Here is a 27,208-nt window from a genome sequence, read left to right on the forward strand (position 1 = left end):
AAAGTAAAATAGAATAATCCCAAATCTTTTCAATTAATATGAAGGACATATTCCTAATGGGAAGTTTCAAAATACTCATATGTGATGAGATATATTAGAACTTCATATTACAAGTATTAGAAGAGACGGATAACGTAGAAAATACAACTTTGTACTCCCAATGATTATAATCTTTGAAGGTCCTAAGTATTAATTGACTATATCACTAGAGGTGGTAGATAGGATTTTGCTACTCAATTTGATCTGACTATCAAAGACTCACGACTCGACTTTGACAATAAATCTAATTTATACTGAACTCAAGAAAAGTATAAACACTAATGCCTCTATATTATAATTATGGACTTGAAATGTCTAACATTAGCTTGAAATAAATTTGAGAACTCAAATTATAATTTTAACTCGATAAAAAGAATCAAAGACTTAGACTTATAAGCAAAGACTTTATAATAGACTTGGAGTTGCAGTATAATTACTTTTTCGCTCCTCTGATTAACACTGCATGCTAGACATACATAACACCCTATTTAAGTATTTCATTCTGTTATCCATGACTGTATTTCACCACATTTAAGGAGTGAATTGGCCAACTAATACTTTAGAACTTCACAGATTCACAAAATTTTGGATAATCATGTTTGATTTTCAATGTTGAAATAATACTAATATTAAAAAACAGGATATAATTGGTCTATTTAAGTTGTTTTTTTATTATTCATGACTCTATAAATAACAATTATTATTATTTACACAGTTTAAATAGATAGCGGTGACGTCAAGAGAAGTCCAATACATCATTAATACATATGACATTAAGTGAAATTACTAATTACGTTTAATTGTATGGTTGGGGAAAGATTGAATGATTGGTCGTATGGTTGCTATTCATTGCCATAGGGGGTAGAGGGGTCGGGAAGTGAAATGCTAGGGGGTAAAAGGACAGGGGTAGGAGCACTAGAACTATATTTATTTTGCGAATTCCGATTCATATGGAATTAATATCATACATACAAAGTCCTATTATATATTCAAAAACACATTTAATTATTAATTTTAATTCTCCTTTCACAAGATAATTATCGTAATATCAGTGGTTAAATGGTTCAATACAGATTAAGTCTAGTTTTCTAATAATTTCGTAACATATTTGATACTAAATGTATGTATAAAAACAACTCGGATTGAACAAATAAATAAACCCACGCATTTTATAAATTTATCAGTAAGCATAATGGAATTAATATATTCATTGTCACATTAATTAATTCAAATTGATGTTTGCACAGGAGTTTCATGAGGGAATAAATGCATTAGGTATCTTATTATAAGTTATATCTATCTAATTCCATTCCGAAAATTGATAGGATGGATTATAGGTTTTAAATTGAGTACAAAAATAAGGAATATATTACAAAGTTTTATTATTTCATTTTGTTGTTATATTTGTTGTTTAATATTTAATTATTTTGCAAATGGAATAGATAAAAGGGTATTTTATCGAACATTACTTTATAATCACTCACATTAAACGTTATTTTCATTTTATGTAATGAATTAATAAATCAGTCAATTTATATAAGACAATGTTTAAAGCGCTTCTATAATATATATGGGTATAAATATAATATATTCAATCATATGTGATATGATTATATATTATATAAACTAATAAAGGGCATAGGAATAAAAAGACATATTTTTTCTAAATTAAACTTCTATAAAGAGATAAAATATTCTTTTCCCTTCAAAAATGACGTCACTAGCTATCACTGAATCTCTTCATTGTTATTTAATACTAAAAAATAATATTTTTGACGTTCTAACTTGATACTGGAACTTCAAACTAATAAACCTTGTAGGCCTCAGCTCAAAGTCAAATCTTCGTCGTTGTCGTGAGTCTCAAAATAATCTAAAAGATGTTTTCTATCTCCAAATCTTTGACTTCTTCTGCTAAACTTCGGGTAATTATCAATCATTATATTTTATTCATAGAGTCTTGTTACCCTTGTCCTTGTAATGAAGGTTTTTTTTTACGTGACATATCAACATATCCGTTTGAGAATCCGTACTTTTTAAAGGGAAATGAAAATATTCCATGTTTACCTCTCTAGTTTGATTGGGAGAAGGTTCAACTCAAGGATTACAGGGATATATTTGGAACATTTATTAAGGGATTTCTTAAATACATTCCTCCAGTGAAAAAACCTTGTAGTTACACGACATAAAATGCATTTAAACATTTATGTATGTCCTAAATTAATGATTTACGGGAGTCTGAAGAAATTATTCAATCACTGTTATATTATTTATATTTTAATAATTCAAATTTAGATTCAATCCATTATTCATAAAATACAATCAAATTCGGATAATATCTACTTTTCTCTAAGAAAGAATTGTTTTGTTTTTTTTTACTTTAAGAACGACTTCTTGGCTATAATAACATAAATATGGATTCCATTGGGTAAACACTGAGTGAGATGACTTTGTTTGCAAAAACAAAGAATTTTTTTTTTTTTATATCAAAAATGAATTAATTATAATCAATTAATTTAATAAATATCGTTAAATCGACTGTTAAACGCATTTCAAATTAACAGCAATGATTTTGCTGTAACCAAGGTTGTTTTTAATATGATTTCAATTGTATTTTCTAGTATTTAACTATAATTTATTGTGCGGGAGTTAACTTAAAAACAAATATTAAGAAACGAAGAAATACCGATTAATTTTTTTACATCATAAGATTCACTTACAGTCCAATATATCTATTAACTATTTCGGTCAATTATAGCCTTTGTTTTTCTAAGATGAGTTTATATGGAAATGAATGTAAATGCCTTTACTGATTTATGAGAGTTAGTTTGGCCTTGGAATATATCAATTCCTAATTATTTAATTGTTACAATGAATTTTTGATACTTTTAGTGCTACTTACGGCGTCTCAAAAATACTAATTATAATAATTTGTTGTTAGAATTTGACTATAATTCTTCAAAAGATTTAAATGTAATCCAGACTCAATTTTGATAAAATTCATTTTAGCTTGCTCTTGTATTGACAGCCTGCATATATACTATCATATTTTGTCTAAATATTTATACATCCTAATTCAAAGCTTGTCATTTACAATTATGCTTTTAGAAAATATATCCTGCGTTATTTCTCATTATAGGCTATTCCCTCTTTATTGAACCGATTTCAATCCACCCTAGTCATTGCTGAACACGATGGAAAGAACGTCAAGGCTGAGACACTAAGTGCTCTCACTGCTGCTAAACAAATTGGTGGCGATATTTCTATTCTCGTTGCCGGAGATCAATGTGTTGATGTGGCCAAGACTCTTTCTACTTATTCTGGAATTAACAAAATACTCCTTGCTCAACATGCAGACTTCAAAGGCTTCCTTCCCGAACGCCTTGCACCACTTATCCTCAAGACTCAAAAGGAATTCAATTACACTCATATCATTGCTGGTAGCTCTTCCTTCTCAAAGTCCGTTCTCCCTCGAGTTGCAGTGCAGTTGGATGTATCCAAGTTGAGCGATGTCATTGATATTAAAGATGCAGATACCTTTGTACGAACAATCTATGCTGGAAATGCAGTTATGACGCTGAAGGCAAAAGATCCTATCAAGATAATGACGGTCAGACCTACATCTTTTGCTGCTGATGAGTCTTCTGGGGGTTCAGCACCTGAAGAAGTCATGGAAGCTGCAGAATTTACTAAAAACTCTGAATTCATTTCTCAAGAGTTGAAAAAGTCAGATCGTCCAGAGTTAGGAGGAGCCAAGGTGAGTTTTTTTATAAGGGGTTTCCATATTTTGTTAATTTTTTTTCTAATTACAAGATTGTTATCAGTGGTGGAAGAGGAATGAAGAGTGGAGATAACTTCGAAATGCTTTACAAACTTGCTGACAAAATGGGTGGAGCTGTTGGTGCATCCAGAGCAGCTGTTGATGCTGGTATGGTCTCAAACGATCTACAAGTTGGTCAAACAGGTAAAATTGTTGCACCTGAACTTTATGTGGCTGTTGGAATCTCTGGTGCCATTCAACATTTAGCTGGAATGAAAGATTCAAAATTGATCGTCTCCATTAATAAAGATCCTGAGGCACCTATTTTCCAAGTATCCGATTTTGGACTTGTTGCTGATTTATTTAAAGCTGTACCAGAATGGGAACAGAAAATTTAAAGTCCTTTCATTGCTATTTTTTTAGATAAAGATCTATAATCACCTCAATTTTTAAACATAATAAAAAAAGTCATTTTCTATATATGTTATATTTTTGTCTAATTTATTTCAGCAAGGTTTTAATAAAAAAAATGAATTAATTGAAAAAAGCTTATTCAGCTTTTGACCATGCATCATTATTTATGCAATTTTATTCTTGATAAAATTAGGTATATTTTGTATTTATATAATTTAAAATGTCGGTTAACAGTTTAGTGATTAATTAAATAAATGAGAATATGAGGGAATACAAAAAAATGTAATTCAATATTTATTCCAGAACAAAAACAATGAAACATACACAATAAGGAGGAGGGTAAAGATTTATTAAAAAAAAAATCGGATTACTTATTGTATTATTATTGGTACATAAAAATGACATAATATTTTTTCATGTATTAGTTAAATCAGTTAAGAAATAACTACTTTACTTAATAGACTGCCCGCATCGTGAACCCTTAGTTTTTTTTTGTTTCGAATAATTACTTAATATTAATAAAGAAAATGAAGGAAATGTGCCTTGTTAATGGTCGCCAATATGCTTAGAAGTTAATATAATGTTATTACAAATAATAATACCATTTTTATAAGAAGGTGGGAGGTTAAATGAATAAGTTGAAATAAATAGTGGCCTGCGGTAAAGGTGAGTTCGTCTGTCATCTGATTGCTTTCACAATTTATCAATATGTACTAATTTTGAAACGGATCAATGGACTGTTTATTTCTCAAAAATTTACAAATTATGCTCATCTTCAAGCCTCAATACAATTATCATTTTCAAAATGAAGAGGTTCTGTAACTTGAAACGTGCACTACCCAAAATTTATTCTTTAAAAAGCACTCACGGGAATTACAAATCTATGAAGCTATTTTCCCTTCAACAAACAAGTAAGCTTAGCATGTCACAAGACTTCTTCATTTTAAATACAGTGTTTAGAATATAATTAATAAAGACAGTGTCAATAGTGCAAAAAATGGGTATGCACTAGGGTTGGATTACGGTCTGTTACCGTTTTAATTTTTGTAAGATTGAACTAATTTTGACAGGACCGATCTTTTAATAAAAAAATCGATCTATACAAAAAATTGGGTCTACGATTTAAATTTCAAACCCCGATTTCAGAATACAGTTTCGATGGAGACGACCAAGTTTAAACATTGGTGGTTACTATATTAATATACATATACGACGCATAGTAGCACTGCCCTGTGGAAAGTTCCAAAAACTGCTATGAGGGGGAATATTTTGAATCGGTATAATAGAGATGTAAAAAAGGGGGTTGGTTGGTTTGGGGAGGTCCCTATTATATGGATGCATGCATACCTCAAAGATAGTTCTATACTCCTAAGGAAATAGGTAGTTTTTAACCTTGTGCATAGATTATATAAATAAATGAGCAATTACCCCATTCACATATTAACACGTTCTGACGTATGACAACCGTCTGATATGATAATTCACCTTAAAGCAAGCTTAAAAGGCCTAATAATTATAATTATTTAATTTTCTATTTAAATATTTTTTTCATACCAAAGGTATAAAAATAATTAATGTATAATGCTTTTGTTAATTGACATATCATTATTAGATATTTGGGTATGGAGGAGGTCAACTCAACATACGCAACTAACTAAATGTAAAAAATCATCCAGTGATTGACATTTATTGTTATTTGATTTACAAATAATAATAATAAAAACATATTTATGTACAAATCTTACTTTTTTCGTGCAAAAAAATTAACAAATGATTGATTGAGTACATAGATAAATAATACAATGTAAAACAAGGGAACGTTTAAGTAGATTATGATAATATAAGCGTAATGTTGAATTAATATTATTGAATTCTTTTTGGATTTGTTTGGTTTGGTTTCCTAGAGTTATGTTGTGTTACTTATGATTAATATGTATAATGTTGAATGAAATCACTTGAATATTTATAGCCTAGGATTCAGACAGAGGTGGGGGTGGGGGGAGGGTCCTTATGATATAAGTCCAAGTCGAGTCTCAAATCTTTTTTGACAAGTCCAATTCATTTAATATTTTTAACGAGTCCTCATATTTCTTTTGAGCTCATTTCAAGTCCATAATTATAATACAGGGTTCATAGTGTTAAGGATTTTCTCGAGCTCAGTACGATAAAATAGCTTTTGAGTTCAAATCGAATCGTAAGTCTTCAAAATATTAACTCAAGTCAAAGTCAAGTGAAAAGTTTCCCCACCTCTGGATGCATACGTAATATTTCTTTGAAAATGAGGTATTAAAGGGCCTTTTTATTTCTTTACATAAATTACAACAATGGGGGATGGAATTTTTTTGTTATCAAATAAAGTGTATAATATTTCAGGCTTGAATGATTTTAAGGTACAATATGGAAAGGTTCAAAAGAAGAAGGAACAAGGATGTATGTATATAGTCTAAAACAGGACTTTCAAGTCTAACGTAATCGGCGAGAGATATACGCATTTTTCTGATAATGTCACGTACTCACGCTACATATGGTATTTCTTGCTCATCTGTACTATTGTCATCCATAATGACAGTATAAATGGCAGATTAAGAATCACTGTCTTCAAATGGGAGTTACCCAACCCCGCCATATAGGCCTCAAATTATAGCAAAGGTGTGACGTTTAATGTTTCACCAGAATTCAATAAATAATTTTGTTTATAGGTATGGGTTAATTTTTCATTTACTAAGAACAAAATCTATTAACTAAGTGGCGAAACAAAGATGATATAGTCAATAATTGTCGAAAGCAAACCCTTTTTTGCTTGCCAGGGACGTTGAGTATAATTGAATATTAATCTATAACAAAGTATGAATTCACCCTTTTAATTGAATTGACAAGGTGAACTCTTGAAGGAAAGAAAAAGTTGCATACTTCACGTGGGAAAAAGATTTCACGTAGACCATAAATCTACTCTAGCTAATATTCACGTTTTGCAAATTGGTTTATAGCTTTGGCCAGTACTTATTTAAGAAATTGAGAGCCCATTTAAATGTCGTCATAATAGTAATGCATTCACGTAAAAATTTCAGGCCGAATTAGTTTCAAAACTTGAGAGCCCTGTTATAGATTTAATTCTGATATTTATAATTTAAAGTGTTACTAAAATCATTTTTTTCTTCTTATGGGATTGTCATTCAATCGTGTTTACATTATATATATAAAAGTAAAATGGTATTAGGGTGTAGATATGTTCAATTAAAGAACCTTTTTATTAATCATGTTGAGGTGAAAAGGTCGTTGTATTCTGTAGCAATCTTGGAGGCATTTTCCCTTGATTGATATCCCTAATTCCTTGTTGAAGACGTTTGATATGTCCAACTTTAGTCACACCAACATCCTTAAAATCTCTCCTCTCTAATGAAAGAAGTTCACTCCCAGATATTTCATGGTCCAGAAATGCATGACAGTACATGGGAAGCCCAATGCTCTCCAACCATTGCGATACGTTCATGGGAGTCCATTTCAAAACAACTTCAACCAAACATCCAGATGACATATTTGGAGAACAACTCAGGGATGAAGGAATATGATGGGCTGAAGATTTTACATTGTGGCTGGAGCCTGATGAAAATCCAGAGCGGCTAAAACTTGAGCCGATAAGAGAAGATCTCCGACCTGAACTTTCAGAGCGAGCGAACTTTGGTACTTTGAACCAAGAGCGTTTATGTTCATTTGTTCCGGAAGGAACACCTCTTATCGTGAAAAATAACAGTTCTCCTTCTTCGTGACATTTACCGAGGAGAGATTCAACTGAGTAAATACTTTGACTCAACTTCGCAGCCACCTCGGACTTTGTTTCTTCCTATAACACAAATATATGTAGGCGTTATTAGTACAATGTTTGGTTATTTATTTGCTTTAAAATAATAAATCAAGTGATTTTTTCAAACAAAATATTGCGTATATACAATCAAATCTGTGTCAAACTGAAAAACGACCGGTTAATGCAGGGGAACTCTTAACAAAGCTTCCTATTTTGCTAGCAATTCTAAATTTAAAAACTGGATACATAATAATCATACACTATATTTAAAAAAAATATTGTTTGTTAAAAAAAACAAGTACAAAATTAACCTTCAAAAATTTTCAAAGGACCTTATCTAATATTTATTTGGTTGCCAAGCTTCCAAATAGATAAGCTTGAGAGGGTGAGTTATTTAAATGTTATTTTTTTAGAAAACGTGATTTCCAGCACAAATTTTTTGTCAAAAAAAACAAAAAAAAAAAACATCTCAAAAATAAAAAGTATGGATTATGTATTTTTTCAATATAAAACCGGCCCTGCGTAAGTATTGAACTTTAACTGAAAAAATAGGAAGCCGTGCGAAATTATATGGATCCGAAATTTCATTTCTAGATAAACAAAATTCAAAATTAAATTCAGTTCTTAATAGACCAACAAATTTATCTTTGCCTCAGGCCCCGCTCACGGATAATTGACCCTGCACAATACAAGATCGTTATTGTATCAGTAGTGATGTTTAAAATATGTTGAACCGATGTATAAATTAAAAGAAACCGAAAAGGATCATCGTAATCATGACAATTTCAAGAATGTTTTGGATGGGAGCATCTTAACTGTCATGACATTTTATTAGAGCAGCTGAAAGCAGCTGTGAAAAGGAAGAAATAAACACAAATTCTACCCCTTATATACCAAATACATATGCAGGGGCGTTCGCAGGGGTTGGGCTGGAGGGGCCCACAAATATCCAAATTTCTAAAAAGCCAATTATTAACTTAACACTATAATTAGATAATAGTGATAAAAAGCTTAAGAAAATAAAATATAATGTATTTTTTGTTTTAATGTTCCTATTATTGGTTAGATGGAGTTGCTCTGATTAAGTATAAGTAAACATTATAGTATTACATTTACTCCATCCGACCTAGGATTTTTTTGATGAAATCCATATACATAAAGTATATTTCTTTATTAAGGAACCACCGGGGCACGAACGAATTCACATCAATTTAATAGAATAACTCCCGAGCGTGCTGTCCATGAGCTATGGTGATTCCATAATCATATTCAAGTTGGAACTACAAAAATTAACTCCTGGATTCTAGGACTTCTTTTATATATATAGTTGGGTTGTTAGATTCCATCACAACACTTCACTAAATAAAAGAAGGATTATTTTGTTGTCAGCTGGGGATTTTTCTAATACTAACGCTATTACTGCCTTTTCCTATTATCAGTTTTCTGAAAGTTAATTTTTAGAACAATTTGAATTAATTATTGTTAAGCTATGAACTAAAGCTAACTTTAGGCCACTTCAACCCCTGTGGTCGCAGTGGCCTTGTACTTCCATTAGGTACTCATAATGGCACTTGAAAAATAAATTTGGAATGTATTTTCATTTATCCTAGTTAAATAATAAAAATTTTATTGTAAAAAAGAGGTTGTAGCTAAGATCAATTCAGCTGTGAATAGTCCCAATAATTATTATATATAATTCCCAAATTGGAAGAATTGGCCAATTGTATGTTGGGCTTTTTTTTTTCTTCTTTTTGAAGAAAAAGTTTCGAAATACAATAAAGGTTGGACGTTATAAGTTAATTTTCTACTTTTACTTTATTCAAATTTAAAAAAAATAACATAATGTAATTAATATATTTATTCAAATAAATGACTGTTTACGTAAAAAAATAATTATTTTATGTATGGAAAAAACACACCTATGACGGTTCAATATTTCCAATCGATCAAAGTAAATATTTACTCCTCAAATCAATTTAGTAATTGTTTAATATGATTACTCCCAAGTAGGGAAAATGCACAAACATCAAGGTATTTAAACAAGTAATAATGTAGTAAAAAAACATCAATCATGCATATATGTGGCTCGTCAACACAAACACGAGTTAGAAAGATTTTTCTAAAAATAGAGTCTAGATTACATATTTTCTATTCTTCAACTAATCATCGTCATTTCTATCATCACATTATTTTTATTCATCTTTTAAAGGAGCTACAAATTACACTGAAAGTAGCAAAAAATCATCGTTACAATAAATATAATTGAAATTAATATATTCTATTTCATAAGTTATATCGAGCTCACATTAAGTTTCATAAATCAAATGAAGGTTTTGAAGTAGAAATGTACCGATACCAACAATTCAGCCCATTCCATTACCGATTCCGATACAAAGGACTTACATTAACAAAATGATTTACTTATTTTAATGTTTAACTTTTTATTGATTCGGGCCAGGCAAGATACATAACTATACCAATCATAATTATGACTTTAAATAATTTTAAATTAAAATTAGTTAATTTTTCTCCGTGCTTATGAGTCAATTTATTCCTTGTTGGATAATATATATCTTGTCCCCACTACTTAAAAGTATTTCATTTTTAATGGATGAAAGTGGGATAAGTATTTACAAGTAAATTCCTAGCAACTTTTTATTATGTGAAAGATGTGTTCTATCAGTAAATATTATCAACTCAAGGTTTATTGAATAATGAATATTATTAGAGGGTAAATTTTTTCTCAGTATGGATATAAAAAAGCTCCTGCCTTGATATAGTAATTGACGGTTGGTTCTTTCTCAGATAGAGTAAGGCCATATTATGATGTCAAATGGTGATCAAATTTTGAGCTTGAGTGAGAATTGGAGATATTATGTCAATTTACTACAAAAAAATATAAGGAAATCTTTTTTTCAGAGAGGAAAATTACGTGAATCTCATGCCAAATGAGTGAGACTTGATAGGCTTGATGTTGCGAAATACTCATAATTCATTGTTTTTTCCCAAATAATTCTGACTCCCTTAAAAGAGCCACATTAAGAGATGTTTTTAAGGACTCTCAAGATTGAATTTATCCTAACATGACATTACTATACATCTTTGAAATGCTGTTATATTAATTATTGATCAATTGTTATTAACTTGGATTTCCGTCTAGATGGTTCTTTCATGCAGAATATGGCTCTTAATTGTAAACATATTCTAAAAACGTAATTTTTTAAATAAGGATCTAAAAGCCATATCTGGATCTGTTGAAGGTTTTAAAAGCCATTTTCGTGTTATACGATTTACAATAACAATAATAAACGTGATTTTAGAGCCAGGATATTTCATGACCCTAATTTTGTTATAGAATTCTACTGTTATTATACTTACTATATATTCTTTTATAAATAGAGAAAAACTAATCAAAATTATAAAGGGCCACTTCAGGTAGGAACCTCTAGGCTTAAACCTAAGTTAGTCTACATATATAATGATCCTCACCTCCTTTTATTGGTTGGTCATTTGAAATAAAAAAATTGGAAACTTTTATTTATGTTCATTAATATAATAGTTTATATTAATTAATGTGCAAGGGGTTCGGCAGAATCGGGAATATTGAGTCGATTCTATTAACAAATACTTCAAAAGAGCTCGATTTTTGGCCGATTTCGATGCATCAGTACACTCGGGTTTATTTTAAAGTATAGCTAACCTTATTGGGTATATCAATCAATTCCAGAGATTTGATTAATCAATCTACAATTAACCGAAATATGTCCCTGAAATAGTGTACTATATCTTTGATGTTTATATGATGTAAAAAATACATTCGATACTTTTTATTTTTTTTCTTAATTTTTGTTCAAGATTGTTTTTGTGCTAATGTACCATATATATATAGTTTGTGAGTGATGGGCATACAGTACCTGTAAATTTTCGACGAGAGACTTTTTTGACGTAACAATACATTGTTGAAGGTTATTGACAAAAATTGCACATCTGCGCCGAAGTTCATATGCTTGTATTGACATGAAGTCATCCAGAGATACGGATACGATGGAATCTATGTGATAAAAAGTATATAAATAGTAATTATTAGCGATAGGTATTGGTCTAGAAATAAATAAAAAATTGTTGGACCGAAATAATTCGATTTAGAGCGCCTTTACAACGAGCATGATCCGTCTCATTTTAAAATTCGGTCTACAAATACATAATCAAAGTATTATTTCTTATAAAAAACTCGATTTTCAGACTTATTACCTTCTAGTGTTGTAAAAATATTAGCTAATTGTAAAAATGATATTCCCACGTATTTTTCAAAAATTATAATTTTAGAGGTGTTATATGGATAAAAATCATTTTTTATTAACATAAGCAAGAGCAGTCAGTCAGTTACTTTGAATAATTAAAAAATCAATTTCCAAGCAAAAATTCAAAAATCATCAATTTTGACCGATTAAAAAAAAACCTTTTTGTTTTAACAAAGGAGTAAAGATTATAATTTCAAAAAATCTAAAATTATAATGGTAACCCTTACAATGAGAAAAATGTTTTGGAGGAGAGCAGGTTAGCTGTCATGACATTTTATTAGATCAGTAGAGGAATGAAATAAACAAAAATCCCACTCCTTATATAGTAAGGACATACATGCTGAAATTACTCCAATGTCAATCCTCAATCTTATTCCGAGTCCAACAAGGAATTTTTACACATATAGCTCAACAGCAAATCCACATTGTTACTCTTTGTCCTTCATGAGCTTAGACATTAGTTATTACTTTATACTTTGATGTTCCTTTCTCAAAAATTAAATAATAAGCATGGTAACAGCTTTAGAAAATAAAAAAATCAGGTTCAGGTTACAATTACAAAAAGTCTTGAACGTATTCTAGGTCACATTTTATAAAGTAATATTCACTCTTGTGCACATCCACTCGTGGTAACACCTCATACTTAAATGTTCTCTCCTCAAGAATGAAATATTAATTTGAATAACAGCTTTAGAAAATGCCTAAGATTTACAACCCTAGCTAGAGGTGTAATACCGAATGGGAAAAAATCGGTATATTGGACCTTGTCTCAACACTATTAATTATAAGGGAGAGGGAGGAGTTAAAAATCATAATAATATGTCAATACCCTGAAGATTATTGATGAGAAATCCCAAATTTCGATTCTCTTTCCCTTCGAATACATGCATCAAAAGTGACAAATAATGCAGAAGTTGTTTTGCTGCAGTAATGACGGATCTTAACAGCTGTGTCTCTTCTTCATCTAAAGGTAACAAAACAGGATGTGCATGCTCTCTATACAACGCTCTAGAATTGGCTCCGCTTCGTATCCGCTGTTCCATACTCTGAAAGGAGGATTATCTCATTAATAAATATACAATATATTACTATTTAATTACACTAGTCTACAAAATTTCAAATTTGCTTGCCTTTTCATTGAGATTGTATACATTGGTTTAACACATCAAGAAACATAAAAATGACCTCTTTTACCTAAAACGATTTTTTTGGCTTATAGGGTATTTTTTCCCAAATATATACATGATTTAGTGTTATTTTTTTCTCTTAAAAGATCTTAATAAAAGAAAAGTCAAAGTGAATCATTCTAGATTAAAAAATTATTTTAGTTACTTTCTATCTTTTTCGGAATAGGAGATTCTTGTTAGTACACAAAATGACGATTCTTTGAAAATCTAGTAATAATCTCATTTTTGATAACAGTGAGCAAAATGATAGTTTGTAGTAAACTTTATAATACAAGCAAGAGTTATTTAAGGTTTGTTGTTTGATAAAATCTTTTTGTATAATGTTTTATTCATCGTATATAAAATGTTGATCTATACAGACTACAAAAACATAAATTTTAGGCTATACCGGGTAGTACATTAGTCTTTATGTCACCTATTTAACTTTATTTTTTGGGAATATACAGAGTTTCAATCATAAAGTCGTGCTCATTGATGAAAAGCTATTGTTCTTATACTTCAAACGAGATATGGCAAACAAATATATATCACTTCTGGGCAAAGTGGGAAACAAAAAGGCTCTTGATTGTAACTTATATCCACACCAGCAATGACATTTTGAATCTGGTCAAGCAGCTCAGGGTCTACTACCACACCATTTACCGTGTTTACAAGTGTCTAGAAGATGGGCCTGTCCTCAAAGATTGTCCTTGAAGCGATACGTCAGTCAAGCTAACATCCAAAGCTGCAAGACACTTTTTGAGGCCATCTCACCCATGTCTATAGACAAATTTGCAAAAAAAAACAAAAAAACAAAAACAACAACCATAAACCCGTTTATCGTCTCAAAGATAGTCAAGGCTTCCGGGAAAAGTCAAACAGGTTTGAGAAGAGGCAATTCTTGACTCAAAAGTATGAACAATTCCATATGGAGTGAAGTAGGAGTCTTATTGAGTTAAACTCTGGCCACCCCAGAGCCAGGTCCTCAACCCGCTGGACTACAATCTCTGGTGGCAAGTAGACTCCAAATCCTGCCGAGTCCGCTACACCAAAGTTGCTGACCTCAAGTACTCTGTGAATAAAGATCCGAAAATGATGAGCTGTGGCTATGTCTCATATGTTAATATTGCCCGCTTGGAAGCAGGCACAGCAGCTGATTGCGGCCAAGCTCACAAATAATGTTTTTTTTATACATACATGTATTTCTTTGATGTGTACCATGCCCGAGTTTATTTGACTTAATTAAAATTAAAATGATATACAACCTGGAAGGTGTTGCAAGACTTATTTACTACAGGGTAAATGTTATTTTCGTGTTTTTTGAGCTAAAATGCATCACAATCTCACACCAAGGACATTAATTTCTTAACTACTGTTTTCTTACCTTATCACGAGTAACAAGTTGAACTCTATTTTTATGCAGGATTCGTATGATCCCTGGTGGATGAATCCAAGCTTCCCCATCCACTTGAACAGGAACACCTTCCTTACCAAGGATACGTATGACAACCGAGCGGCACTGTGCGATTCTGCAATAATAGAATTTAATGTTTAACCTAGGGATACATTGTGTACAAACTTATTTTTCACCTATGTCTTTGAAGATTCATAATCCTTGATGCTCCCATATGCATTGATCCAAAGACTGCTACGATCTGAAATAAAAAAGAATTCCATTTAGATACAAATTTCACAATTTCTTTTGAAATAACATAAAAGTTTTTTATAAGTTAGATCACAACGTAATATATTTATATACAATATTATTCAGTGTATTTGAGTATTGTTGAAATATATACTTCTAATCTACAATATTTAATGTAATACAAATCCTGTATCTCGATAATTTTAAAAGTAACAACATAAATATTTTTTCTCCATATTTTCAAATCAAAATGCATTCAGGAAATACCTTTTTTTGGACGATTTTTTGTTTGAATAAAAAGCAAGAAAAAATATAAAATGCCCAAATTCCGAAATTATTTTCCAATAAAGGTATACTCTAATTGCTTTTATGACAGGAGTTTGGGATGACCTGCTGAAAAGAATCAATTTAACCAGACAGCATTGTAGCAGATACAAAGTCATTTAAATATATGTTGACAATATCAGACACTATGCATTCTCAGTTGTTGTTTTTTTACAGATAAAAAGATAGAACGTCTTTTGGTGTGCATTGCAGTTTTCTAGAATAGAAAAAAATGTAGCGAAAAAATCAATTTCGGGGAATTTTGATAGATTCTTTATTCATCTGAATTTTTTTTTCTTCAAAATGCTATATTTTGAAGGATAAACAATCTTTCAAAAGTTTTTCAAGAACTCTTTCCTAAATTGATAACTTCTTTCCATTTTTTTTTCAATACCAGAAAATTGCAGAGCACACTAAAAAAGTCTTACATTTTCATCGGCCATGAAAAAAATAACAATGTAAAGACTACGGACATGTATACTAACATAATACTAAAATAAATTTGAGAATCCAAGGAGAATTGAATTCGACATTATGAAACAACGGTTTCTTTTTGAGCAGACCTCGTTTTTAAAAGAAGTGAAGCTTGGGAGAAAGTCGTATAATATATTATTATAACGTAGTAATATGCCATGTATGGTAGGTAAGTAGTATGCACACTGCACAGCTCCTCACAGGCACACGTAGAAGAAAAAACAAGAATTATAAGAGAGAAAAAAAAAGTATCATAAAAAGTTTCACATAAAATATTTCAGCTATCTTTTTTTATCCTTTCAAAAATATAATATATGTATATAAACTTTTGTAGAAAAACTATATACATATATAAAGTTATAAAAATGGCATTAATATTTAAACCACTCATGAAGTAATGGGGAAGAAGAAATAGGTAGTCACTAATAGGATTGAGACTCAGGTTTTCCTCGGTTTCATCTTAAATAGTTTTCTGAACCATTTTGTGTCGATATTGCGGTTCAGACCAAAATTAAGAACGATGATCGAAATTCAAATCATTTGAATCTAATTAATTTTGTAACAAAAATTGTTAGGTGATATAAAAATGTTATTTCTTCTCTTTTCTAAAAGTAATTTTTATCCTCAAGTTTATTTTCTAAGAACATGAGGAAGGTCCAGAACAAGACCCATTTTTTATATATATATTAGAACGAGACTGGTCCAGAACAAGTTGAACCGAATTAATTGAAATTATAACCGTCTCAGAGCGGTCTGGGATTTTTAGACACAAACTCAAAACTAGTCACTAGCTACTAGGTGGACTATGGATTATCTTCCTGTGACGTCAACATTGTGTATGTCAGGCATCTTCGATCCATAAACAATCAAATTTTGAAAGATTTTTTTTTTTTTCCTTAATGTTAAAAAAATAATAAATATTTGTGGAGTATTTATTACTTTCCTAAATACCTTATCACGGTCTAATTTCATCCAATCTCGAATCACGACTTCTTTTAACTAAATGTGACGTCTCTAGAGTCTATAACCATCCACAAGGAAGACGTAGTTACTAATGTGTTTCTCATTCATCTATAAAGACGTCAATTTTAATCTAAAACATGGAATAGATCGTCTTAATACAAGCAGTGTCCCGTTTTAAGGACTAGGCACTTGTCCCCTATGTTAATTAGAGTCCTCCGTTGGATATATTTCTAACTATATACAAGGTCTGATAAAAAAGATACAGTTATTTTCTAATTCCAAATTTGATTTTCTTTCGATTCTCCAATATATTTATATATTTTGTTGGTACGCATGTCTTGAACGTTTGTATTCTTGTTTTGTTTTTGACAGATAAAAAGAATAGATGTCTTTTGGTGTCCTTCCCGATTATTTCTTACAATTGAAAAAATGGAAAAAATCAATATAGGGGATTTTTTTTTTTGAAACTTTCGAAGTATTGTTTAAAATATAACATTTTGTATAAAATCACTATTTTAGTGGAATAAACACTCTTATAAAAGTTATAACATAATTTTTAACAAATTGATTTTTTCTATCGCAGAGCATACCAAAAGACGTTAAACCTTTTTATCTGTCAAAAACAAACCAATAATACAAAATGTCTACAGAATTTGTGGACATGTGTATCAATATAATAAAAAAAAGAATTTGAAAATTGAATTCGAAATGAGAAAATAAGGATTTCTTTTTGGTCAGAGTAGTAGGTATACTGAGAAGAAATGGATTTGTTTTTATTTAAAACAAAATAAAAATAAAGTTTGTTTATAAAATGAAAATAAAGGTTGTTTCCTAATATTATACTTGATAAAAAAACTCATTAGAAAAAAAGAACGAGGATTTTATAGAAATAAAAAAAACTATTGGAAAAATTTAAATTGGAAAGACCCTCCATTTTATTTTTTAAGAGAATAAGCGAAATAATGTATTTTTAGTTTTAAAAAAGATTATCAATTTTTTGAAAAGGAAAGAAAGCAAAAACATCTGCAAAGTTGTATTTTATCAGGTCTCACTCACTCTAAAATGGGCTCTGCATGTGATCAAAGTTAGCTTTTGGGGTGCTTTATCTGGCTTTGCACTTGATTATGAAATCCTCATATTACAGCCCGCACAAAGTAGGTTGGACATGAGACTTGGATTGGACTTGAGTAGATTTTTTAATAATATATTTTCTCACAATTCCTCCTCCCCCTGTATATAGTACTGTACAAAAGTCCAGTTACAACAGGTCCTTCTTCTAGAGCATTAAAAAAAGCTATGGTCACAAAGCTTATAAAATAGCTGAATGCAGATTTGTTGGTTAAAAAATCCATAAAATTTGTTAACTTTTTTTTCGAGGTTCAATAACAAAAATATTTCAAGATTAAAATATGCTGCACTTCGTAAAATTAATCACATGGTTCCAAATGGAGCCTTAGTTTTTCTCTCTCAGCCTCAGAACCTTCAGAAAAAGAGTTAAAAGTTTTTGGTATTTATAGTTATTTTTAATATTCATACCTTTTTAAGCGCTTTCTTTTGAAGATAGGAATAAATGTTTAGTATATATTTCAATGCCTTATTTTGAAAAATTCCAAAACAATTTTTATAATGTCTTTATCATGTTTCAAACTAGAATAATCTTTATATAAGGTGATAACTTTTGCTTCAGGGGTTCTTAGTTCCACGAACAATAAATTAAGAAAGTCTAAAATAATTTCATTTGATAGCAGAACGTCTTAATTTAAGTTAAAATAAAAGTTCTTTCAAAAAACACTTTAAATGTAGTCCATTTTATATAAAGTAGTCACAATATTTCAAGTATAAAGCTCTTTTTTGAATTAATCTTATAAGAAAAGCTTAATTTATGTGTTTATCATGAGTTCTATGAGCATTAAGGAGCTAATGGTTTTTTATAGAAATTGTGAGATCGTGCAATTCTTTACAAAACTGGATATAATTATGTCTAGTCGGTCTTCTCATAGATTATAAGAGCATAATTAAAAATTGTCATGGATTATAAAAAAACTTATGAACAGCAGCCCCACAAAACTTAAAGCATTTTGACTCAAGTTGAGTCGATAATTGATCGAGAATATATTTCTAAATTTTTCATATAATGTAGTTACAATTCGAAGTTATACCTCTAAAATTCCGTCATCGAAATTTGGTGGTAAGAAAACATTATCATCCTTGGCGGAGCCCCAAAAATTTGTACCTCCCATGAAGCTTTTGATGTTGAGAACAACAATGCCTTGAAGGGATGGAAGGGGAATGGGCTCACCGTCACACTCAAGAACGACTCTTTTCTCCAAATTTTTGCAAGTTCTGAAAAAATATATGTGTGTTAGTAAAATAATAAAAAAATATATGGATTAAGTTATAAATTTTAACATATTTCTTCCATAAATTCCAATCTACTAAAATATATTAATGAAAGTTATTTCTCAAAAAATATTGCATAATTAAATTTGAATAATATTTATGGATCATATTTGAATTTCAAATTTTTTAAACATGAATATGATAACATAAAATCAGAGCCATGTCTGACTCAATAATTCAGTGACGTTATATTAATCCTTTCCCTAAAATATCGTTTATAAGCTTTTTTATAGAGAATTCAACCGAGCCAAAGCAATAAAACAAAGTGGAAAATGCGTTTTTTATTTTGAAAAAAATTCCTGGGTTAAGTAAATCCTTTTTTCTCCGCAAGATATCGCTATTGAGATACTATAGATGGTCTAGGACTATGGGGCGAATTTTTTTTTGCCGTATGACAGTCTGATAGTATTATAAATAAGTATTGTTCATATATTATATTTATACAGGTAAATGAATTATTTTTCAGAAAAATATTTTTTATTTAATTATATTAATAAAGGAGCATTATATAAACCCAAGACAGTATTATGTAGTTCAAATCTTTACCGTTGTAGTAATTTAAAAAACCAAATAATAAACCAACGCAACTGCAGTTCCAATGGAAAAAGTGCTTATCATTTCAATCAATTAATTATAATTCGGTATGATGGATTATTCGTATAGGAAAATACTCAAGGATTGACGAACAAGCATAATATCATTATTATAAAATTATAGTTAATTAGTATAATTAATAAAAAAAATATTTTTCTGCAAAATAATCCTAATTAATTGACATATACAGTATATGAATATTGCTGATTTATCATACTATCATTTTAAATGTAAATAAAATATACAATCGTATATATCAATATATTAAGCATCATTTACGGCTACAATTCTCAAATGGGATTTTGGCAACTTTCCATTCGGCAAAAATGTTTTTGACAAATAGTCCGCTCGCGACCATAGAGGACCTATGCATATTTATCTTCCTTTCGTAGAAATTGTTCATTCAATTGAAAGAGTGAATTCGTGGGATTTGCGTATTTAGTTATAGAGTAATTCATTGCACTCTCACGGCCCCTAGCATACAAAAAGTTGCGGCACAACCAACTTGATTAGGAACAAAATGATAATATAGTCATCGATTTGCCACACGTTTATAGCCTTGGACCAAGCATTCTTCAAGCTGATTAAATTGTTCTATTATAGGTATTTTAATATACATACTAATGAGTATTAGGCCAAAGTTGCAGATTATTATTGATATATTTCTCTCATAAAGAGACAAGATTATATTTTTATAGGTTGTTCGTCAAGACATTTTCACGAGGAAACAGATTTGAGACAAATATGGTATGTGATTTCATTGATATGATGATATTGGATTCGTAACTCTATCCAACACTGCGTTCTGAGGCTTTTAATATGAAGAAATTAGCATGCACATATATTTTGCGGGAACTCCAAGAGAAATTAATTCGCTGATATCCCTTTATCTGTTGCGATCAGCTTTGCTTCATCTCCTGTGAGGATCCATATACAAATTTCTTTGGCAGGCTCTAAATCTGTGATGCTCTTGTCTCCATTTGTTTCTTTCATATACTTCAGAATCTATACATAGATTGAGTTTTGCATAGTCCAGATCTCTCTTCACTTGCCCTTTAAGCCAGTTCTCCTTGTTTACTCTGCTTTTCAAGAATCCATATAGATAAAAAATATATAATTTTGTAGTAGCAGCCTAACTAGTGTTTTTTATTTATTTTTCAAAGCTGTCATCATTATTCTTAAAAGATAAAATGTAAATATAAAGTAATGATTATTTCATAAAAGACGAAGACTAACACGACGGATTTTTTGAACCCTTATTTTTGTAAGCCCTAATTGAACTCACTCGATGTATAATGAAGGATGGACCTCGTGTAAATCCCGCCTATATCATTACTAGATACAAAGTAGTATCCATGTCTATTTCATTTTTCTCATTGCAGCTAATCCAAAACAATATTTATTCATTTTTCAAAGACAGCTAAGCTGCTTTCCTCCAGAAAATTCTTTGGGTTAGGGTAAACACTTTCATTTTCGGTTTCTTTTCTTTTAGCATACCGGCAAATCATAGCATTATTTTAAACTATAGCTATATTCATTTATAGGTTGGTACTAATTTTTACAGACTCGCGGGGTTTTCGATATATTATATAAGATTGGAGCTAATTCTACAAAATATTTGTTCATGCAGACTTGCTGTAAGTCTTTCCTTTCGGCTGCAAGACTTTTATCTAGATTCTTCCAGTCTTGTCTTTTCAGAGTGCCTTTACAAGTTGGTGAATGCATGACGGATGCAAGAGGAGAAGGTGGATTTCCAAGTATTTTTGTATTAATTTGGAACTTAAGAGGTCCAAATCTCGGAAAAAATTAATCAAAAGTCCCCAATCAAGTCATATTCCTAAAATATATTTTTTATTTTCCAATCAACTCTTGATATTATGTTATATATTATGTTTATTTATGTTAAGATACAGTTAGTTAGGAAGTACCTAATTAATTATGAGTAGTAAAATTAAAAGTTATAATAATATATATTTTCAGTATAATTTTTAACATAAGAAACTTTTAAGTGGAATAAAAACAAAAGTTTTTTTTGGTTTTTACTACAAAGATAACATGCATAGTCTACATATCCGTAGGAGGATATATCCCCATAGATTTCCCTCAAACTTCAGAGTTAAAAATAAATATTTTGTTTATTTAACATAAACAAATTACTACAGAATGGATTGCCTTGTAATTAAGTATTTACATACAAATTAAAGCTTTATAACTCAAAGTATGCCATTTTCATTCGCTATGAATAATTTATGAAGGTTTAGTCTGCTTTGTTTATACTATACAGAGCTTAAAAGTTACAGGTATCGCTTTTTATTAGGGGAGTTAAAGTTGGTCCCCTGCCACACTAAGTCCTGTCCCGTCTCGTCCATGTCAAAAACGTCCCAAATTTTAAAGTCTTATCAAAAATAAAGAAAAGAAAAAATCCCATTATATTTTTTTTTAAAGTTACAGGTTTAAGATTTTAAATCTGGAACAAGTTAAGACCTCAATATCTCAATATCTGAGATCTATGTTTATATAGGGTACTCATCAGATTCAATTAATAATGCTGTATAAAAAACACAAAATCCTAAAGATGTCCTCCGAATACGAACGCCATGCTGACATTATTGTGTGCCTCCGTGTCGGACGCAAATAACTCCATAGATAATGATGCTGGAGAAATTCAATGGATGTTAACATATCCGATATCATACTAGAATTTTAAATTGGTGCGGTTTGTCCAAATTGGGTAATGGGAATCAGATTTATTCGTGAAAACCAACATTTTAAGATGGAGGCCGTGGTTGAAGCTGGAGGTTGTTGATTTTAGTAATTGATTTCACTTTGGACCTTGTCTTGTAAGAGTAAAAGATTTTTGAATTGCTGAATTAATTTTAGGGAATAAATTGCTACATACATTATCCTTCAACTCCCTACTTTCTATTTATTTTTATATAATTACTACAGCCCAATATATCCTAGACGTATTTGAGTCAATTATAGGCTTTTTATTCATTTTACTGGCATGAGCTAAGATACCCAAGAATTGAAGCTATAGTTTAAAACGTTTATTTGATTTAAAAGACCTTATATCGCTTTTCAAATAAAATCTGTCAATTTATGTTTTAAGAGCAATTTACAGCACCTCCAAAGGATTAATAAGAATAATTTGAGCATAAGAATTGACGATAATAAAGTTATCATTTAAAGTATTAATGTTTTTTTTTCAAAACATCCAGGATTTCGGCTAATTTTAGTATGATGTAGCGATAGTATATTGATTTTAGATAAAGGGGGAAAATATTTATCTATGTTGTTGGAAGAAAGCAACTTAGTCATTGTCAAATGGTCACATAAATCCCTAAATAACCATATTATCTTAAAGATTTGGTTACTCACTAGCCTTGTTTCAATTTGATTTGAACTACGCAAAATGCTTATTTGGTGAGACACTCCAAAGTTTTTGATTGAACTTTTGATCATAATGTTTTAATAAATATGGATTTGTTTTATGGACTGTTTATTAGTGATCTGCAAAAGGATTTTGTTCAGAGCATATCTAAAATCAATGTACTTTTGAATTAGTCAAAATCTTTAAAATACCCATAGCGAGTATTTCAAAGACTTAGAGTAAAGGCATGACTATTTTTGTAATCCTTATACATGTCATATTAGTAATGTTGGATCTTTCCTAGGATTGTGATCCTAATCAATCTATTTGTTCTTCCCCTTTCTGTTTTTTTTTCTAATCTGGCAGGTCTTTTTACCATTTTTGAGTACTAAGGACCGATTAGCTACAGTTCTAGCTATCTTTTTATTTTCTTCGCTCCTAGATAAAAGTGAACAAACTTTTGCGTTCTGGTTTTAATAAACAAACTTATCATAAACAATAATATACGCAATGTGACGTCACTATCATCCAGTATGTAAACAAACTACTTAAATCAAGCACCACGCTCATGTACATTTTTCATGTCATATTATGCTGATCCAAAAGTAAATATTATTTTTCAAATACGGAGCTTTTGTGCATATGATAGTTGTAGAATTGTTAAACTTTTTATAAAAAAAAATTAAATATTTTTGGAAATGAGAAAGATATGATCCAGCTTTATAAGTTTCGATTGACTGCATTTACTTTGTTAAAATGAGAAAATAGTTTTGTTTACCTGTTCATTTCAGTATTCCCTGTATTATCATTTCATAGATCAAGTAGCCACACAGTTATAAAATATTAAGTGCACACTCAAAAATGAGTTCTTTTCAGACATATATACATACAGGCGGACAAACTTTTCTTTGTAAATATTGATTATAGATTGTTTTGAAACAAAAATTCAACATTTTCATCAAATATTCTTTTATATATTGAATAAATATTGATTTTGAAGTCTAAAAGTGATTTTTTTAAGAAGTAATATTTTTGTAATAATGTAATACGTTTTTATTGCATATAATCTAAATTATTAATCCTTTTGCATTTATGTGGTATAATTTTATAAAGATTTTAAACTAAATCATAAATTTGAGTTATACAGGGTAGGGCAGCAAAACATGGATTCGAGATATGGATTTAGAAATACATCAATAGTTATATATTCTAATATTAAGCAAAACATAATGTTAACAAAACATATAGACAAGATTTCTGCAAAACTTTTTTTCACTCGATAGGGCCACATTCATTATCAATCAGATGACCAGAAGGCCATGCATGAGTTGATGACGAACTCCTTTCACAAGTCCCATCCAGCTACTAGGACTTCAGTGAGTCTACATTTGGCTGTGAGGTCCTGTTGGTTTCTCTCTCCAAAGTGCCCCATATAGAAAAGTCAAGTGGGTTCAAATCTAGTGAGGAAGGGGGCCATATCTCTTTGAAGCAGAATCGAGCCATGTTATCTATGAAGAACTTTTGTTGGACGTGTGAGAAGAGGCCTTGTCCTGAGTCCACACCTAGTTACCCTCCGGGTAGTTGGTCTTCAGCTATGGCAAGATGTTGTACCTAAGCACCTCATAGTAGTACTCCAAGCCGAATTTGTCTCCAGCCTTGAAAAAGAACAGACATTTTCTTTCCATTAGAGGTCACAACGCCAAGGACCATTGTTTTGGTTGGATATTTGGTCCGGTAAATCCCTTGGACCTCTTCTTTTTTTTCGCACGGCAGTGGTCCTTCCAGCGGAATTGATCAACTCTGAAAATCTTCTTGTCCGATATAGTTAATTCATTTGCCTTGCTCCATGTGAGGATTATCTTGCACCTCTCGAGCCTCCTGGCTTTCATGGCATCGGTCAGAAGGTAGTGTGGGGTCATTGTAAAAGAAAATAATGCCAAATTTTGCTTAATAGCCCTCCTGATGGTTCTATGAACCACAGAGAAGTCGTTGACGAGGCGATTTATCGACATAGTGAGATCTTCCTTATATTTTTCTCCGAACTCAACAAGGACTTCGTATCCCTCTATAAATTATGCCCTTCACTTCCTGATATACTTATCTTTTACTTTTTTTTCATCTTGGCATCCTGAAAAGAACGCTTAACAATCTCCATAATCTTCATCACATCAATTCCAGCATCTAGGAGATCTGAGATGCGCTGCCTTTTGGCTTGTTGCTCGCTCATGATGATGAAATGACAAGATGATTAGTATATTTTGTTTATGTAAAAATGACGGCGGAAACAGAAAAAAAAAAAAAAAAAAAAATAACCACTATAACCTTTTCATAGTAAATATTAATTTACACTCCACGTTTTGCTGTCCTACCCAGTATATGTATATGAATTGAATTAATCACTACTTAACTTTCAGGACTGCTTTTCTTAAAGATAAATGAGTGGTCTCTTATCTTTTTGTTTTTCAAATGATAAAATTTGATTTTTGAAGAAAATAATTTGAAATACTTTTTTTTTAGAAAAAATGTGAAATTTTGTATTAGAGAAAACATTTTTATTTCAAAATTTCTCGTAATATGTCTAAAATGTAAATTCACGTCTTCCATTAAAAAAATCTAGTTACGACTCTGATATTGTATTTGTTTCAAGTCCCGATCACGATCAAACACGCCCTACTATCACGTGGTTAGAGATGGGACTTTTATAAAACACCAAGAAAGAAGCTGATGATATGAATGATTTGATATCCTTTGATTGGAACCAATTTAAATGTGATGGGAGGGGAGGCAGTTGCATAAAAATGTCATCATATATTGATAATAGTGTTGGGACGATTAATCGAAATCGGAGGATTGGATGTTTTTTTCTGGAATTGGAATCTGGGTAGGCATCGGTGAAATAATATTTAGTTTGTGATTACGATTCTTATTTATTGCTGGTATTTAACTATTTTTAAATCTTTTAAGTTATGAAAAAAAAAAAAAAATTAAGACATTTTTGCTTTTTACTATAAAATTTAATATTTGAATTTTTTTAATTTAATTTTTCAAATCTTTTTCTTTCGAAAAAAAATTAATTTTTCATATTTTTTTTTTACAAAGAATTTAATTTTTTAAATTTTTTTTCAAAAAAAAATTAATTTCTTGAGATTACCTTGTATTTTGGATTTTTTTTGTGAATATTTGTATATTTTGAAAAAAAAATTTATATATCAAATTGTTTATTTGAACTTTTTTTTCAAAATTTTAATATTTGAACTTTTTTTTCAAAATTTTAATATTTGAAATTTTTTTCAAAAAAATATCAAACCCAAAAAAAAAAAAAAAATTGGGATCGGACTTTTTTTGGAATCGTCCCATCACTAACTGATAACAAAATAATGTAATTTCCTCTTAAATGTGGAAGAGGCTGTCCTCTAAGTCACATTTTCCTGCGCTTATGAGCCTTTAATAACATAAGTCGGCTGTTTTTATGATTTTGACGGAGAAAATGTATATTTTAAGGGAAAAAAACAACAAAGGTACTCTTCTTTTAAAATTTAAAAGAGGAAATTCCTGTTTTTTATAGGGAATTATTTCTTTGTTGTAAAATATTTATTGGAAGTCAAGTGTCGATCAATCATTACAAATTGTAATAAAAAGGAAAGTAAAATACTTTCAATGACAACATAATATTAAAAACCTATTGTAATTGTATTCTGTCTTTACATAGGTAAAATCTTTTCATGCAAGGTCTGATAAAAAAGAAAGCATTATTTTCTTATTTTGAATTCCATTCTCAAATTAATTTATATGTTGGTACACATGTTCTCAAGGTTTGCATTGTCAGTTTATTTTTGACGTATAAATAGATTATGGTTGTCTCTGTGATTTTCTAGTAATGAAAAAAAATGAAAGGAAAAAAATAATTACGGTAGAAATCCTTTTAAAACTTCTGAAGGATTGTTTATTCTTCAAAA

The 27,208-nt window shown here is 30.1% G+C and overlaps 2 protein-coding genes across 2 annotated transcripts in view; one reads left to right on the top strand and one right to left on the bottom strand.

The window, feature by feature from the left end:
* The first annotated feature begins 774 nt into the window (after positions 1 to 774).
* wal (electron transfer flavoprotein subunit alpha wal) lies at positions 775 to 4,283 on the top strand. The gene is made up of 3 exons (XM_040709986.2): positions 775 to 1,961; positions 3,176 to 3,793; positions 3,850 to 4,283. The coding sequence occupies exons 1-3, from the start codon at positions 1,917 to 1,919 to the stop codon at positions 4,192 to 4,194; spliced, it is 1,008 nt and encodes a 335-aa protein (XP_040565920.1). The 5' UTR covers positions 775 to 1,916; the 3' UTR covers positions 4,195 to 4,283.
* Positions 4,284 to 5,528: 1,245 nt separating this feature from the next.
* The window catches only part of LOC121115831 (diacylglycerol kinase eta), a 110,515-nt gene continuing 88,835 nt past the window's right edge, over positions 5,529 to 27,208 (bottom strand). The window contains exons 16-21 of the mRNA XM_040709987.2: positions 19,045 to 19,228; positions 15,070 to 15,134; positions 14,864 to 15,008; positions 13,143 to 13,359; positions 11,927 to 12,063; positions 5,529 to 8,051 (exon numbers count right to left, since the gene is read on the bottom strand). Of these exons, the coding sequence (XP_040565921.1) occupies positions 7,461 to 8,051; positions 11,927 to 12,063; positions 13,143 to 13,359; positions 14,864 to 15,008; positions 15,070 to 15,134; positions 19,045 to 19,228 (1,339 nt within the window). The 3' untranslated portion in view covers positions 5,529 to 7,460. The remainder of the gene's footprint in view (positions 8,052 to 11,926; positions 12,064 to 13,142; positions 13,360 to 14,863; positions 15,009 to 15,069; positions 15,135 to 19,044; positions 19,229 to 27,208) is intronic.

The sequence above is a fragment of the Lepeophtheirus salmonis genome, chromosome 4, assembly GCF_016086655.4.
Source record: "Lepeophtheirus salmonis chromosome 4, UVic_Lsal_1.4, whole genome shotgun sequence".
Classification (NCBI taxonomy): Eukaryota; Metazoa; Arthropoda; class Copepoda; order Siphonostomatoida; family Caligidae; genus Lepeophtheirus; species Lepeophtheirus salmonis.

What these genes read in the sequence shown, in the direction of transcription:
- wal (XM_040709986.2), top strand. Translation starts at nt 1,917, where the DNA reads ATGTTTTCTATCTCCAAATCTTTGACTTCTTCTGCTAAACTTCGG. An exon ending in CTTCTTCTGCTAAACTTCGG is followed by an intron (nt 1,962 to 3,175) that starts GTAATTATCAAT and finishes TTCTCATTATAG; the next exon opens with GCTATTCCCTCTTTATTGAA. An exon ending in CAGAGTTAGGAGGAGCCAAG is followed by an intron (nt 3,794 to 3,849) that starts GTGAGTTTTTTT and finishes TCTAATTACAAG; the next exon opens with ATTGTTATCAGTGGTGGAAG.